We start from the raw sequence: 18633 nt of genomic DNA, 5'->3' as shown, positions 1-18633 counted from the left end.
ACCTAAAAAGAAAGATAATATAAAACTTATTTAAATTAAAAAAAAAAAAAAAGATTGAATTTGGTGTCTTGTAGTTGGTTGGTTCCTACCCATCACCCTCTGCTCCTAGGAGAGGTTGGGTGGGGGAAGGTGTTAAGATAAGCTTTAAACATGCAGCTGTCAGTGACATGACTTGCTTTTGCACAGCTCAAACTGAATTGTTCCCAATAATGGCTATGCAGAGAGAGAGAGAGAGAGAGAGAGAAAGATGAAATTTAATATAAAAAAGAAAAATATCAGAAATTTCTTATCATGCATAGTTGTGCTGGAATGTAGACTACTGTATTTAGTTTGCTGCGTTTGTATTAACCTCAGAATATATGAAGAACAGTTATGGTTGGGGAAGAAAACTACTACTATTTTAATTAATCCTGACCTATAGCCTGAAGACATGATCTAGTGCATAAAACATCAACATTTATATTAGAAAAACTATTATTTATTACAATTACTTGCTGTGGTTGTGCTCGTGAAAGTCTATCACTGTAACATACTATAGGCTGACCAATAGCTGAGCACTTCTCCCAGGTACCATCCAGAAGTGATGCATTTTACATGAATAGGTAAACTTCTTTGTCACAGAACTGTATAGTTTCCTCTATATATCCTACTTCTAATATCAATATACACTGTATAAGCAAAAAGAAAAAAGGAAACAAAATTCTAAATAAATTTGCAGTTTCTTTCGGTAAGTGCCTGCTATATAACCAGGCTAAAAACTTTTAGTCATGCCACACCCTGCTGATACTGGAGGGAATGACATTTATCATGGTCAATTATACTCATGCAAGTCATTCATGCAAAATGCAGCTAAAGAGCAGTACTTGAAAGCTGTGAGGTAATGCAGACTAATTCAGACATCATACAGAAGGACGAAAAATATTAATCTATTGAAGAAAACTGCTTAAGACATTATTTGTAAACAAAATAAAAGGTTTCAAAGTGATATATCACTATACTGTAATTTAATTCAAAAAATACTGAAAAAGATGTTACCATAAAAGCTCAAAACCAAGCAAACATATGACCATAACATTTGCCTTGATATCTGTTAAAAAAGTGACAGTGCATTTGCATTACAATTAAGTTCACTTATCTAGAAATGTATAATGCTTCAATGTACTAAAATACATGTTAAAAGTTGAAGTGCACCAGCTTTAATTGGAATTATATTTAAAAGGGCTAACATCAACAGAACTAAAAAATAACTTCCAGTCTCTTCTCCTGTACAGTTATACCAAGAGCAACGGTAATAACACTATCAAACTGTTAACCTTGAATTATACATTTTCTAGATATCTGTTTCAATAAGCTTAAAATAAAATGCCTACATCATTTAGATGGTTAAAATGAGGACTTTGATGGACATGGACACTGACATTAGTACATTTAATTCTTTGTAAAGTATACATAAACATGTTGGCTATTGTGATTCTATATTTAACAGAATAATAGAATGCAATTTAACAGGTAGCCACTGTTACTAAATTTAAATGAAGTGACATTAAATTTTCAGGGTTGCAGGCTCTAATCTCACCTCTGCCTCAACATGTGGTCTAGAACAAATTTCACCTTGCTCTTTAAATGCAAGTACAATTTGTATGTGACAGAAGAATTAAGTATTAATTTAACATTACTGGATTTACAAGACCACTGCTGTACAAATATTTGCTAAATCCTAATACGACTCAACAAACCTAGTTACATTTTAAATGTAACATTCATATTATGGCTTAATTTTTGGCTTTATGGTAACATACCCAGTAAACAAAAGTGAGCATAAGTAGCAGAAAAAAAATACTGATTGGTTAGCTAAACAAAGAAAACCATATCCAAGTTAGCATCTCCATTTCAGCTAAGCTGTGATGAAGCAAAAATTAACCAAAGTCTTGATAGGAAAAAGCATGCAATCAGAAAAGTACTATTTTGCATGCATCATGCATCTTAAGCAGTTTACAGAATAAGGATGATTTACTATTACAAGCTTAAAATAGAGAAAGGATTTAGCAATATTTAAGGGATGCATGCAAAAGGTTAAACTCTTCTAAGAGTACATCTTTAATGTTAGTTAGTTACTCTCACAACCTCCAGGTACTGGTTTTAAAACTAACTATGAACAATAAGGTTGGCACAGACCAAGCAGTTGGTAATACAGCTTGGCACGCAGACACCGGACGAGAGAGACTGCAGCAAGGGTTTCACGTGATCATGTGTAACGTTCGTCCACACCTTAGTCTTCGATTTAGGGCTGCTGTCGTTTGGCCCCTCTTCAGAGGCATCATCCACTCTGTTAGAGTTCAGCCATCTTGTCTTCTCTCGTTGCTGTTTCTGAAAACTGTGTCTGAGAGGAGAACGAGCACCTGGATCACTGTCATCCATATATGAGTACCCAGTGACAGAAGGAGGAATTTCCACATCACTGTACTTTTTAGTTTTTTCACGAAGAGCTGGGCATCGATATGGATAGCCTGTTCTATATCCCTGAAAAGATATAAACAAAACAAAATTTAAAATTAATAGTACTATTTTTTTTTAAATAAATGTAAAGTTGAATAAGAAAGCAATTGTTAAATTGGAGAAGGAGGAAGAGTTTGGGAGCATTCACTGATACAGCATGTTGCTGCATCCACCAAACTACAAATCACCTCAGGATCCCAGGTTAGGACCTGAGTGCAGCCATGTGACCACTCAGTACCACTTTCTAGTTCAAATGTATGAGGTTTTTACAGTGACTATAGTGCCAATTCTCCAAGCCGGAGGACATACTTGCACAGCTGAATGCAGGTTAACGTCATACCCAACACGGAGCAATTGCATGTTAAGGGTCTTGCTCAAGGACCCAACAGAGAAGAATCACTTCCGGTATTTACGGGATTTGAACAGGCAACCTTCCGATTTCCAACGCAGATCCCTAGTCTCAGAGCCACCATTCCACCTATTGTTAAATTGACAATTTGTTAATCTGGATAACTCTTTTTAAATGTTAAAAGTTTCATAATGTATACAAACTAGTCCTTCTGTGCATGACTTTTGTGTTTATTCAGTTAATCTGGGTACAAAGTTTTTTCCTACTGAGCAGTTACATTCATAGTGGAACTTAGAATATGTCTGAATTTATTTGACAAATCCCTTTAATATCCAAAATTAAATTCAAGGGTTCAAATGGCTCCACTTGGGCTGTGTTACTGCAGTCAACGGTACATGTCATTTCCTGAAGCACCATGCTGAACAGTGATGCTTTTCCACCAAAGTACAGGGCTGCTGCAGCCAAATGCTATATGATAACACTAATTTAGCAGATGTTTGGCAAGGTGACTTGAATAAAGAAGTCTGTAAAATAAATAACTATAATTAAGAGGAAATACTTAAAGACCATCCTAATGCATTCTTTAGTACATTAAAAGACTTGGTGCCTCTGTTAACATAAAGGTTAGATCGGTATGTGCATTAAGTCTTCTGGCCACTAGAAGAAAAAAATAAGAATAATTGGGGAATAAGAAAAACTGGTAAATAGCCGAGTTTAATGAATCTGAGCAATCACAAGTGATTTTTTTTTCTGGGTTTCATATAGGTGCATTATACAGTAGCTATAAGGAAACAGTGTCATCTGTCTGATTAGCAACAGTCTTAGCAGTAGTAGAGCTGGTACTCGGGCAGTGGTGCTTGCATTTAAAAGTGGGCTTTTCAACTGACCAAATAATGTCTGTTATTTATGTCTAATACATCATTAGTAACAGAATCGGAAGATAATGTATTTTTAGAATTACTGACAAAACAGTACTTTTGATTTTGCTGCCGGCATTAACATCAAAAAGACAATTCCAGAAAAGGTAGATGCTTGTGCTTATTCATGTATCATGCATATGTTTAATTAGTACAATACAAAATTATGCAATTTATCCACACACCGACACTAATGTGAAGAACTCTATACCTTTGTAACTCCCTGCTTTCACCACTACAGTATATATACACTTGTTTAGTTTACTTCATAGCCTACTTTGGTTACAAACTGTTATTTATAAGTGTATTATTAAACAGGGACAAGCACTGTTACTTTAAGGTTTTGTGAAACCAATGTCAAAGACACCTTGGAAGTTCTTTATGAAAAATGTAGAAACGTCAGATAAAGCTTCCTGTGCTGAAGAAGAGCCACCAGAGAAGAAAAAAAAAAAAAGTTCCACTGTTGTGTCTATCTACAACTTCTGATGAAATTCTTTGCACATGATGCAATTTCTGAAACACAGACATATATATCTAAACCTAATATCCTGAGACAAGAAAGTGTTCTTAACTACTGACCAGGCAGAATCCAAATTCATTTCTTGACTAGTTTAGAAGGAAAACCTTTGCTAGCCCCCTGTGCTTGCAGACTCTGAATGGAGTTTTAGGGCAGTGTTGAGATTTATAGATAAAAGAACAAACAGTGAAAATGTTATATATTTAAAGAACCTGATTTTTTTTTTAGTGTTCTCCCTAACAAGGCTTATAAATTTAATTCTATTTTATTCATTTATTTCTAATAAAAGTATCTGTATTGATATTCAGTATCAGCCTACAGTATTCATGAAGTACTCACTATTGGTTGCCAAAAATACTTAAACATTGATATCTATTGACAATATGTTTTAAGAATTAGAGCTACACGACAGCACTGATGAGCAAAAACCACTGGAAGAAGTCACAATGGTAATAGACACTAAAACAGCAAAACGACTTGATAGAAGAAGTCAGTTCTCATATTATAGAGTACATATATATTAGATATCAATTATCAATGGCAATACAAGAACATTCCTTTCACACCTTTAATATCTTACCATCTGAATGAATCAACATTCAAGATGGACGAGCATATCTGCAATCACTTACATGTAACTGACAAAAATAACTGCAAGAAAACAAAAGAACAATTACAACCCACTAAATGAACTACTACATATTCAGTTCTGACTTGTTTAAAAAGCACTAGAAGCACAAAAATGAGAAATGTTAAACTTACCAGATTATCCAGCATTCGCATTAATGCCTCAAACTCTTGTTCTCCAATCTGCCACTTTGGATGTGATCCGTTTGCCTCTCCAGTCATGGGCTCTGTGGTACGTGACCGTGCTTTATACTTTTCAGGATCCAGGAAAACAAGATTATCTGGACCTCCAGCACTAGCTAAGGTACGAACCTATAATATATGTATATTTGAAGTTAAATATTTTAGCACTATGCAATGCTAGTGATAGTACTACTACAAAAAATTTGAAAAAAAATCCTGAATACTAGGATTTATTTTATTTTCATTTTACTTACGGATTCTCTTTTATATAATATTAATAAATGCTCTCTCTCTACATCTGTACAGCATGTCTATATAGAAAGTGACATTTTGTATCTTGTGTAGTAATTTATGAAATGAAAATAAAAAATAAAAACTTATATTAAACTTTCAATTGAAAATAGGGGAACACAAAAAGTGATAAATGATAGTTTTTATATATAACATTTTATATTGTAAATCTGTATTGTAAACATGCTATCTTCAGACAATGAAAACAATGAGATTTATTTTCTAGTATCATCAATGATGGGGAAGAAAGCAACAGTAACAGGCTTATTAGGACTTCTCTGGGTTCCTCTTTCTAGCAGTTATCTCCAGCTACCCCCGAAACATTTTTGTCCTGATGAGAGATATAATACTTTCAATATGGCCTGAATCCACCCTCTGGTGTTATTTTAGATAGCAGCACCTGATTACCTCCAGAAGGTAGCAATCACTGTATATTACCTAAATTCCCATGCTATATCATTTGGCTTCACTCTTACTTGACACCTTGAGCAAGCCTAGAAATGCAATACAGAAGCTTAATTTCATCATGCTGCAGTAATGATGTTACTCTTTGATGTAACAACCAATTTATAACAGTAAATAAAGATGGAAATAAACACAATGACTGGCAAACTATAATGTTTCACTTATTTTCTGCTTTACCAGGTTAAAGGTTATCTACTACATACAGCTATTCTCCTTATCAGAAATCTGTATCTTTACTTTTGAAAATGATGAATTTGGTCTGGAACATATTAATGCCTACAATGAATTTTCCAGTTCACCCTGCTGTAATTCCACCGCTACTTGGCAAAGTTCAGACACAGGGATTTGTGTATTGGTCTCAGCCTAAAAAGCTTCAGGGCCATGCAGATGGTGGGTCACTATTGACTTTGAAACAGCAAAAATACAAGCTAAACATTGCAGTTGTGAAACTATGATCTTTGGGTTCCTCTTTGCCTTTTAGTATCCTCCACGATGTGTGTTCCTAGACACTAAAAGCAATATGGAGTAATTTGTATTTTACCCCGAAAATGCAAATTTCTTTGCTTCTATTTATAGTATTCTTTAAGGGATAATTTTCCCACATATTTTTGATGGAATAGAACTTTTCCAAAGTTAAATTTTTATTAAATGAACAGTTAGCAATTTTTAACAAATATCTGAGGAAAATTAGTAATATTATATGCATAGTATTGATGCTTTTAACCCAGCCACGGGGGATGCACAAACCAGTGTTTCTTCGTGCCGGTCCCTAACCCAGATAAATGTGGAGGGTTACAACAGGAAGGGCAAACGGTGTAAAATTTTGCCAGATAAACAAGCGGACAACAATACAAATTTCCATACTGGATTGGTCAAGTCCCGGGTTAATAATGACCGACAACAGGGTGCTGGCAAAAATTGGGCTACTGTTGGCCGAAGAAGAGGAGGGAAGAGGTGTCCAGAGGCATGAAGAGAGGAGGAAGGTAGAGAGTAGAACGGAGGGTAGGAACTTTAAGAGAGTTAGCAGATATGATGGAGAGCAGGAAGGTTGATATATTGTGCATGTGAGTGCAAGAGACTAAATGGAAGGGGAGTAAGGCCAGGTGGATTGGAAGTGGATTCAAACTGTTCTATTATGGTGTTGATGGGAGAAGAAATTGCGTAGGTGTGATGATGAATGTTCTTAGTGCATATACCCCACAAGTTGTGTGTGAGATGGATGAGAAAGAAGACTTCTGTAGTGAGCTGGATGAAGTGAAAGACAGTGTACCCAAGGGACAGAAAGTGGTGATTGGAGCGGATTTCAATGGACATGTTGGTGAAGGGAACAGAGGAGACAAAGAGGTGATGGGTAGGTACGGTGTCAAGGAGAGGAATGAAGAAGGTCAGATGATAGTGGACTTTGCTAAAAGGATGGACATGACCGTGGTGAATACATATTTTAAGAAGAGGGAGGAACATAGGGTGACGTACAAGAGTGGAGGAAGATGCACACAGGTAGATTACATCCTATTCAGAAGAGTCAATCTGAAGGAGATTGAAGACTGCAAAGTGGTGGCAGGGGAAAGTGCAGTTAGACAGCATAAGATGGTGGTCTGTAGGACGACGCTGGAAATCAAGAAGAGGAAGACAGTGAGGTCAGAGCCAAGGATCAAATGGTGGAATTTGAAAAAGGAAGACTGCAAGGTTGAGTTTAGGGAGAAGGCAAGACAGGTACTGGGTGGCAGTGAAGAGTTACCAGACAGTTGGGCAACTACAGCAGATGTAGTAAGGGTGACAGCTAGAAGGGCGGTTGATGTGACATCTGGACAGAGGAAGGATGAAAACAAAACATGCTGGTGGAATGGGGAAGTACAGGAGAGTATACAGAGGAAGAGGATGGTGAAGAAGAAGTGGGACAGTCAGAGAGATGCAGAAAGTAGACAAGAGTACAAGGAGATAAGGCACAAGGTGAAGAGAGAGGTGGTGAAGGCTAAAGAAAAGGCGAATGATGAGTTGTATGAGAGGTTGGACACTAAGGAGGGAGAAAAGGACCTGTACAGATTGGCTAGACAGAGGGACTGAGCTGGGAAAGATGTGCAGCAGGTTAGTGTGATAAAGGATAAAGATGGAAATGTACTCAAAAACGAGTAGAGTGTGTTGAGCAGATGGAAAGAGTAATTTGAGAGGCTAATGAATGAAGAGAATGAGAGAGAGAGAAGATTGGATGATGTGAAGGTAGGGAATCAGGAAGTGCAACGGATTAGCAAGGAGCAAGTAAGGGCAGCTATGAAGAGGATGAAAAATGGAAAGGCTGTTGTTCCAGATGACATACCTGTGGAAGCATGGAGGTGTTTAGGAGAGATAGCAGAGGAGTTTTTAACCAGATTGTTTAATGGAATCTTGGAAAGTGAGAGGATGCCTGAGGCGTGGAGAAGAAGTGTACTGGTGCTGATATTTAATAATAAGGGGGATGTGCAGAGCTGTAGTAACTACAGGGGCATAGTAGTGGAAGCTAGGTTAAGAAGTGAGGTGATGATTAGTGAGCAGCAGTATGGTTTCATGCCAAGAAAGAACACCACACATGCGATGTTTGCTCCGAGGATATTGATGGAGAAGTATAGAGAAGGCCAGAAGGAGTTGCATTGCGTCATTGTGGACCTGGAAAAAGCATATGACAGGGTGCATCGAGAGGAGCTATGGTATTCTATGAAAAAGTCGGGAGTGGCAGAGAAGTACAGTACATAAGAGTGGTACAGGATATGTATGAGGGAAGTTTGACTGTGATGTGAGGTCTGTGGTAGGAATAGCGGATCTATTTAAGGTGGATGTGGGATTACATCAGGGATTGGCTCTAAAACCTTTCTTATTTGCAATGGTGATGGACAGGTTGACAGATGAGATTAGAAAGGAGTCCCCGTGGACTATGATGTTTACTGATGACATTGTGATCTGTAGCAATAATAGGGAGCAGGTTGAGGAGACCCTGGAGAGGTAGAGATATGCTCTAGAGAGGAGAGGAATGAAGGTCAGTAGGAACAAGACAAAATACATATGTGTAAATGAGGGGGAGGTCAGTGGTGTGGTGAGGATGCAAGGAGTAGAGTTGGCGAAGGTGGATAAGTTTAACACTAGAATTACCAGAGCCTACGAAAAAACTCGTAATTCCGTACCACCTTAAATCGCTTCTTAAATCCCTTCACACCTCTCCGAGCGCCTTTGTCTTCTAAATGTGCTGATAAAGAGAAGCTTGGAGCAGCCGGCTATTCCATCCCCCCACCAATTTAGAACTTGCACGAACTTCTCTCAGCTCATGCCTTGATTGAGTATCTGGGAGTGAAGTGGAATTTTAGAGTGGAAATAATAGATCATTGTTTGGAACACACGCATTTCATGTCTGTTCCGTTTCTACAGTAATCTGTGTCAACACATTGTTAAAACAGAAACGTTTTTTTATATTCTAGTAGTAGATGACAAAATGTAGGCATAAACTATATAATGTATGAAGCCTGAAGTCCAAATAGCAAAGAAACATTTTCACAAGAATAACACAATTGCGCTTTTATTCAAAAATATAACTGCAGAAACAAAAAGCCGCCTTAACATTCGACATTGACAGCAGTTTATCGTATCTGCCTCCGTGGTTCAATAGACTCAGCCCCTGCTTGGGAATCAAGAGGTCACGGGTTCGATCCTGCGCCCCTCCGTTTTGAGAAGTAAACTGCTCTTAGTTTTACTGTTTTAGAATAAAAGCATACATTTGATTTCAGTCTGTAACAGCCGGTGCAATTTATGATCCTTGTAAAGGTTAGCTTTTTTTTAATTTACTTTTCATTCTCTCAGTCGCATTCAGAATCAATCCATACAACCCCATCTGACACGGCTGTTTTCACTAAAGACGCGCTATAGCTCTGCAGTGTACCACGATGCATACTAACGCCAAACCCCGAACCCCCCTCCCCCCATCCCCAGGGTTCTGACACACAAACGCTGGCGAAGCTGCCTTCTTTGTATCTCACCGTCACTTGCTTTTCTTTTTATTCAGTTTTATTGAGGGTTCCTGCCCGTCCCCGCATGTTGCTGTATGCTGTTTCTTTTGTACTCCAGGACATGCAGAGGAAAGAATGGTAAAGACCAGTGACTTCGACGCTATATGCAATCATCAGACACTCCCCATCTGCCCGTGTCGTTCAAACACAGGAACATATATTGGTGTAAAAGTATAACAAAAGTGCACTTTTTCCATCGCCTTTTCCTGTAAGAAGCAATGTACACACTTCTCTCTATGCTGTGGTTTCTATTACACACCTGAAAGAAAGAGACAATACATGTGAAAATATCCAGCATACAGCAACATGCGGGACTGGCAGGAACACTCAATAAAACTGAATAAAAAGAAAATCAAGTGACGGTGAGATACGAAGAAGGTAGCCGCCAGCGTCTGTGTGTCAGAACCGGGTGGGGGGTGCGTTAGTATGCATCGTGGTACAATGCAGAGCTATAGCGCGTCCGTATTCTGTTTCTTTTGTACTCCAGGGCATGCAAAGGAGAGAATAGTAAAGAGCAGTAAGTTCGGTGCTATATGCAATCATCAGACACTCCACATCTACCCGTTGTTTTGTTATACTTTTACACCAACTTATGTTCCTGTGTTTGAGCATGCTCAAAAAATACACGTGTAATGCCACGAAAAGTGCGCAGACACTTCATTTCGCAAACAAAACAAGTGTACTTTTATTCAAAACTACCTGTATAACCGAAGAAAAAAGAACGCAAGTTACAGTAGGCGATTGATACGACAGCTTGCATGGTGCAATGCTAAGAAGTGCTGATTTTCATTCCGTGCTATATAAAATAATCACATTCAAATATTAACAGTTCCCACACACCCAAGAACCGTCCTTCCTACATTTACGACACGTGTACTTGTTGCCGTGTACACACCTCTCTGTGCTATGGTTTCTATTACACTGAATGAGCACCTGACACTGTACTTTCTTCCCTGGGGGAAGGTCCCACATCAGAGAATTTCCAGTTCCTGCATAAATTCACACCCGATCTGACGCTGTTCGTTTTCAAATAATATTGCATTAGTGCGATGATATTTTCACATATATTGTCTCTTTCTTTCAGGTGTGTAATAGAAACCACAGCAGAGAGAGAAGTGTGTACATTGCTTCTTACAGGAAAAGGCGATGGAAAAAGTGCACTTGAATAAAAGTGCACTTTTGTTATACTTTTACACCAATATATGTTCCTGTGTTTGACTGACACGGGCAGACGGGGAGTGTCTGATGATTGCATATAGCGCCGAAGTTACTGGTCTTTACCATTCTTTCCTCTGCAAGTCCTGGAGTACAAAAGAAACATGCGGGGACAGAAAAAACATGCGGGGACTGGCAGGAACCCTCAATAAAACTGAATAAAAAGAAAAGCAAGTGACGGTGAGATATGAAGAAGGCAGCTTCGCCAGCGTTTGTGTGTCAGAACCCGGGGATGGGGGGGTTGGCGTTAGTATGCATCGTGGTACACTGCAGAGCTATAGCGCCGAAGTTACTGGTCTTTACCATTCTTTCCTCTGCATGTCCTGGAGTACAAAAGAAACAGCATACAGCAACATGCGGGGACTGGCAGGAACACGCAATAAAACTGAATAAAAAGAAAAGCAAGTGACGGTGAGATACAAAGAAGGCAGCTTCGCCAGCGTTTGTGTGTCAGAACCCTGGGGATGGGGGGGGTGGGGTTCGGGGTTTGGCGTTAGTATGCATCGTGGTACACTGCAGAGCTATAGCGCGTCTTTAGTGAAAACAGCCGTGTCAGATGGGGTTGTATGGATTGATTCTGAACGCGACTGAGAGAATGAAAAGTAAATTAAAAAAAAAAAGCTAACCTTTACAAGGATCATAAATTGCACCGGCTGTTACAGACTGAAATCAAATGTATGCTTTTATTCTAAAACAGTAAAACTAAGAGCAGTTTACTTCTCAAAACGGAGGGGCGCAGGATCGAACCCGTGATCTCTTGATTCCCAAGCGGGGGCTAAGTCTATTGAACCACGGAGGCAGTTACAATAAACTGCTGTCAATGTCACATGTTAAGGCGGCTTTTTGTTTCTGCAGTTATATTTTTGAATAAAAGCGCAATTGTGTTATTCTTGTGAAAATGTTTCTTTGCTATTTGAAATTCAGGCCTCATACACTATATAGTTTATGCCTACATTTTGTCATCTACTACTAGAATATAAAAACGTTTCTGTTTTAACAATGTGTTGACACAGATTACTGTAGAAACGGAACAGACATGAAATGCGTGTGTTCCAAACAACGATCTATTATTTCCACTCTAAAACTCCACTTCACTCCCAAATACTCAACCAAGCTGAAATTCGTGCACGTTCTAAATTGGTGGGGGGATGGAATAGCCGGCTGCTCCAAGCTTCTCTTTATCAGCACATTTAGAAGACAAAGGGCGCTGGCGGAGAGGTGTGAAGGGATTTAAGAAGCAGTTTAAGGTGGGACGGAATTACGAGTTTTTTCGTAGGCTCTGGTAATTCTAGTGTTAAATACTTGGGATCAACAGTACAGAGTTACAGGGATTGCAGAAGAGAGGTGAAGAAGAGAGTGCAGGCAGAGTGGAATGGGTGATGAAGAGTGTCAAGAAAAATGTGTGACAGACGGGTATCAGCAAGAGTGAAAGAGAAGGTCTACAGGATGGTAGGGAGACCAGCTATGTTACATGGGTTGGAGACAGTGGCACTGACCAGAAAGCAGTAGACAGAGCTGGAGGTTGCAGAGTTAAAGATGCTAAGATTTACACAGGGTGTGACGAGGATGGATATGCTTAGAAATGAGTACATTAGAGGGTCAGCTCAAGTTGGACGGTGGGGAGACAAAGTCAGAGAGGCGAGATTGCGTTGGTTGGAACATGTGCAGAGGAGAAATGCTGAGTATATTAGGAGAAGGATGTTAAGGATAGAGCAGCCAGGTAAGAGAAAAAGAGGAAGGCCTAAGAGGAGGTTTATGGATGTGGTGAGAGAGGACATACAGGTGATGGGTGAAACAGAACAAGATGCAGAAGACAGAAAGACATGAAAAAAGATGATCTGATGTGGCAAGCCCTAATGGAAGCAGCTGAAAGAAGAAGACTTATATTGATGCTTTTGTTCATTTCTTGAGGAATGCCAATATTTCTGGATCAGAGTGTACATTTCTAGAAGGAAGGCACTACTAACCAAATTTAGTCAGTTTCTGTTAAAGTGTGACAAGCATTTTCAATCTGTCATACAGATACTAAAAAAAAACCAAAACAGATGTTTCTCAATAATGTACTGTAGTTATGTACATTATGTGCTTAGACATTGCATTTCTATATGAGTTCTACAAAACACAGTACTCTATTATATATAAAAAAAACTACACTAGTTAAAAAATACTATGTAAAATGCTCTCTCCACATACACTTACCTGAATTTCACATGCTCTAACTAGGTTGTGAATGTAGTAAAATGCTTCCTCCACTGTTTCACCAACTGAAACCAAACCATGATTTCTTAAAATAAGAACCTATAAAAATGAAAAGGAATTTTTTTCTGTAATAGTAAATATTTGAGTAATATCATTGTCTATATTTAAAAAGGTGGGAGACAGAAATATCCTTTTATTGTATAAGATAGTTCTAGAAAACTCCTGATTATTGTTATAATAATTGTTATATTGTAATAAGTCTTTAGAAGTTTCCAAATTATGACTACCAAGGAAACACATTAACAGGAACATAAATATTTTATATATGCATTGATTCAAAGAAAGGCCATTGGAGTTGTGAGGCTTCAGCATTAGCCACATTGCCACCGAACTGCCACGTTTTATAATCATTCATGTTTACCAAATACCAAAATTCTAACAAATTTTATTTCTCTGAACATTCCACCAGCAAATCCCCTATCATTTGTACCTTGCTTTTTGGACCGAGGTTTTTTTGTATGAGGACCTTTTCTGCTTCATCAACTAGGATCCCACAGTAATCATGGTAAGTTACATTTCCCAGAGAAAGTGCTTCAGGAGAGATAGGCAGCAAACCACACTTCATTGCAGATACCTAACAAATTATAAGAAACACAACATGAGGAAATTACTACCACTGTACTTTTTAATAATTCATCACCTGCTCTCTATTAGCAATTAAAATAAGCAGACTGTCTAAGATAAGCAAAAATACTAAGCCTCATAAAAAGGGAAAATTTGCTGATACTGGGAAGTTGCAAATATAGAGACAGACAGGAGTGTATTAAAAATTGAAATAACTTATAGGAGGTAAATTAATAAATCTAATTAAAACATTTTGCTGTAAGAAAAGTGTGTAACAGGAAGAAACAGAAAGCCAGAACCTCTATAAAGACACAAAGTGCAAGTCAGCAACAGCAAAGCCAAAGCAATCAAAAGACTATGATCAAATGTGGGTTTTTTTTGCATTTGAATTTCTTAATGGATGCCATTAATTTATTATCAATATGTCTGCATTATCTTCAATCATGCCATAGAGGATGTACAAACCAGTGTGTTTCTTCGTGGAAGTCCCAAGCCTGGATAAATGGGGAAGGTTATGTCAGGAAGGGCATCTGGTTTAAAATTTTGCCAGATCAATATGTGGACAACAATACAGATTTCCATACCAGATTAGTCGAGACTCGAGTTAACAACGGCTGCCACCAGTGGTGTTAGCCAACAGGGCACTGTCAGAAATTGGGAGGCTGTTGGCTGAAGAAAGAGAAGAAGGGAGGAGAGACATGTCTGGAGGCAGAGTACAGGAGGAAGGTAAAGAGAGAAGAACCAAAAGTAGGAAATTTGAATGTTGGCAGCATGACTGGTAAGGGGAGAGAGAGTTGGCCGGTTTCATTGAGAAAAGGAAGGATGATGCAGTGTGTGCAAGAAACTAAATGGAAGGGGAGTAAGGCCAGGTGGATCAGAGGTGGATTCAAATTGTTCCATCATGGTGTGGATGGGAGGAGAAATGGGGTAGTGGTTATTCTGAAGGAACAGTATGTCAAGAGTGTTTTGGAGGTTGGAAGGAAAAAAAAAGTGTCAGACAGAGTAATAATTATGAAACTAAAAATTAAAGGTGTGATGATGACTTTTGTTAGTGCATATACCCCACAAGTTGGGTGTGCAACGGATGAAAAAGATTTCAGGAGCTAGTTGGATGAAGTGAAGGACAGTGTACCCAAGGGTGAGAGAGTGGCGATTGGAGAGGATTTCAATGGACATGTTGGTAAAGGGAACAGAGGGGATGAAGAGAAGATGGGTAGGTATGGTGTCAAGGGGAGGAATGAAGACGGTCAGATGATGGGGAAATCTGCGAAAAGGATGGACATGGCTGTGGTGAAAACATATTTTAAGAAGAGGGGGGAACATAGAGTGATGTACAAAAGTGGAGGAAGATGCACATAGGTAGATTATATCCTATGTAGGGGGCATCAATATGAAGGATACTGAAGACTGCAAAGTGGAGGCAGGGAAAAGTGTAGTTAGGCAGCATGGGATGGTAGTCTGTAGGATGACGATGGAGACCAAGAAGAAGAAGAAGAAGAGAGTGAGGACAGAGCCAAGGATCAAATGGTGGACATTGAAAAAGGAAGGCTGCAAGGTTGAGTCCACGGAGGGGGTAAGACTGTCACTGGGCGGCAGTGATGAGTTGCCAGATAGTAGTAAGGATGACAGCAAAAAGGGTGCTTGGCATGACATCTGGACTGAAAGGAATCCTGCTGATGGAATGGGGAAGTACAGGAGAGTACACAGAGGAAAAGGCTGGCAAAGAAGAAGAGAGATGCAGAAAGTAAATAAGAGTACAAGGAGATAAAGTATAAGGTGAAGACAGAGGTGGTGAAGGCTAAACAATAGGCATATGACATGTTTTATGAGAGGTTGGACACTAAGGAGCGAGAAAAAGGACATGTACCGGCTGGCAAGACGGAGGGACAGAGCTGAGATATATGTGCAGCAGGATGGGGTGAAAAAAAGGATAAAGATGGAAACATACTCACAAACAAGGAGAATGTGTTGCACAGATGGAAAGAGTACTTTATAGGCTGATGAATGAAGAGAATATGAGAGAGAGAGAGAGAAAGTTGGATGATGGGGTGATAGTGAATCGGGAAGTGCAACAAATTAGCAAGGAGGAAGTAAGGACAGCTATGAAGAATGAAAAGTCCGTTGATCCAGGTGACATACCTGTGGAAGCGTGGAGGTGTTTGGGAGAGATGGCAGTGGAGTTTGTAACCAGATTGTTTAATGGAATCTTGGAACGTGAGAGGATGCCTGAGGAGTGGAGAAGTGTACTGGTACCAATTTTTAAGAATAAGGGGGATGTGCAGAGCTGTAGTACCTACAGAGGGATAAAAGTGATGACATAGCATGAAGTTGTGGGAAAGAGTAGTGGAAGCTAGGTTAAGAAAGTAGGTGGAGATTAGTGAGCAGCAGTATGGTTTCATGTCAGGAAAGAGCCCCACAGATGTGATGTTTGCTCTCAGAGTGTTGATGAAGTATAGAGAAGGCCAGAAAGAGTTGCATTACGTCTTTGTGGAGCTGGAGAAAGCATATGACAGGGTGCCTTGAGAGGAACTGTGGTATTGCATGAGTAAGTCAGGAGAGGCAGAGAAGAGTTGTACAGGATATGTACAAAGAAAGTGTGACAGTGGTGAGGTCTACTTGGATGTGGGATTACATCAGGGATCAGATCTGAGCCCTTTCTATCTGATTATCTAGGGGCATAACGTGAGCTATCACAGCTATGCTGATGACATGCAGCTGTATTTATCAATAGCACCTGATGACCCCAACTCTGTTGTTTCACTAACACAATGTCTTACTTGTGTTTCTGAATGGATGAGTAGTAATTTTCTCAAGCTAAATAAAGACAAAACTGAAATTTTAGTGGCAATAATGGATATAATGAGGTTATCAGAAATAAACTTGATGCATTAGGATTAAAAGTCAAGACGGAGGTAAAGAATTTAGGGGTAATTATTGACTCTGACCTGAAATTTTAATCACATATTAATCAGATCACTAGGACAGCATTTTTTCAATTAAGAAATATAGCAAAAGGTAGACCTCTTATAACATTGCAAGATGCTGAGAAATCAGTTCACGCTTTTGTTTTCAGTCAGCTAGATTACTGTAATGCACTCCTCTCAGGACTACCCAAAAAAGACATCAATCGATTGCAACTAGTGTAGAATGCAGATGCTAGAATCCTAACTAGGAAAAGAAAATCCAAGCACATATCCCCAGTTTTGATGTCACTACACTGGTTACCTGTGTCATTCAGAATTGACTTTAAAATACTGCTTACTGTATGGTTTACAAAACCTTAAATAATCTCGCCCCATCTTATATTTTGGAATATCTGACACCTTACATTTCAAATCGTAACCTTAGATTTTCAAATGAGTGTCTTCTTAGAATTCCAAGAGCTAAACTCAAAAGAAGTGGTGATGCGGCCTTCTGCCGTTATAAAATCTAAAATCTGGAATAGCCTGCCAATAGGAATTCATCAGGCTAATACAATGGAGCACTTTAAAAACTGCTAAAAACACATTACTTTAACATGGCTTTCCCATAACTTCGTTTTAGTTTAACCCTGATGCTCTGTATATTCAATTAATTATCATTACTATTCATGGTGGCTCCAAAATCCGTACTAAACCCTACTCTCTCTTCTGTTCTTTTTCCGGTTTTCTGTGGTGAAGATCTGCACCACCACCACATAATGAAAGCACCATGATGTCCCTACATTGATGGATTAAAAGGCCAGAAGCCCACATGACAGTCATCATCAAGTCCTTCCATGAGAACCCTAAATACAATGAGGACTGATCATTTATGTTACGTAGAATGCCTAGAGGGGGCTGGAAGATCTCATAGCCTGGAACCCCTGCATATTTTACTTTTTCTCCAGCCATCTGGAGCTTTTTTTTTCCTGTTCTTTTCTGGCCATCAGACCTTACTTGTATTCTATGTTAATTAGTGTTCCCTTATTTTAATTCTTACTTTGTCTTTTTTTCCTCTTTCTTCATTATGTAAAGCACTTTGAGCTACATTATTTGTATGAAAATGTGCTATATAAATAAAGATCATTGTTCTTATTTGCAATGGTGATGGATAGGTGGATAGATGGGACAAGACAGGGGTCCCCGTGTACTATGATGTTTGCTAATGACATTGTGCTCTGTAGTGACAGTTAGGAGCAGGTTGAGGAGACCCTGGAGAGGTGGAGATATGTTCTAGAGGAGAGAGGAATGAAGATCAGTAGTCACATGACAGAATATTGAAAATGTGTAAATGAGAGGGAGGTCAGTGCAATGGCGAGAATGCAGGGAGTAGATTTGGTAAAGGTGGAGGAGTTTCAATACTTGGGATCAACAGTACAGAAAAACAGGGATTGTGGAAGAGAGTTGAAAAAGACTACAGTCAGGGTGCAATGGATGAAGAAGAGGGTCAGGAGTAAATTGTGACAGACGGATATCAGCAAGAGTGAAGGTCTACAGGACAGTAGTGAGACCAGCTATGTTATATGGGCTGGAGACGGTGACGATGACCAAAAAACTGGAGACAGAGATGAAGATCATAGTTAAAGATGTTAAGATTTGCATTGGGTGTGACAAGGATGGGCAGGATTAGAAATGAGTAGGCCTACATTAGAGGGTCAAGCTCAGGTTGGATGGTTTGAACACAAAATCAGAGAGGCAAAATTGCATTGGTCCAGGCATGTGCAGAGGAGAGATGCTGGGTATATTGGGAAAGGGATTCTAA

General features: G+C 39.0%; 1 protein-coding gene across 7 annotated transcripts in view; it reads right to left on the bottom strand.

Annotated features, from left to right (window-relative positions):
* add1 (adducin 1 (alpha)) overlaps nt 1–18633 on the bottom strand; it is a 121444-nt gene that overhangs the window by 43676 nt on the left and 59135 nt on the right. For 5 of the 7 annotated variants that reach the window (XM_039750866.1, XM_039750860.1, XM_039750862.1 and 2 more), the window contains exons 7-10: nt 13778–13921; nt 13288–13386; nt 5042–5218; nt 2176–2520 (exon numbers count right to left, since the gene is read on the bottom strand). In XM_039750866.1, the coding sequence (XP_039606800.1) occupies nt 2176–2520; nt 5042–5218; nt 13288–13386; nt 13778–13921 (765 nt within the window). The remainder of the gene's footprint in view (nt 1–2175; nt 2521–5041; nt 5219–13287; nt 13387–13777; nt 13922–18633) is intronic. The other 2 variants (XM_039750861.1, XM_039750863.1) reach the window with 1 other exon arrangement.

Source organism: Polypterus senegalus, chromosome 4 (assembly GCF_016835505.1).
Source record: "Polypterus senegalus isolate Bchr_013 chromosome 4, ASM1683550v1, whole genome shotgun sequence".
Classification (NCBI taxonomy): Eukaryota; Metazoa; Chordata; class Cladistia; order Polypteriformes; family Polypteridae; genus Polypterus; species Polypterus senegalus.
This window is presented reverse-complemented; position numbering and strand designations above follow the sequence as displayed.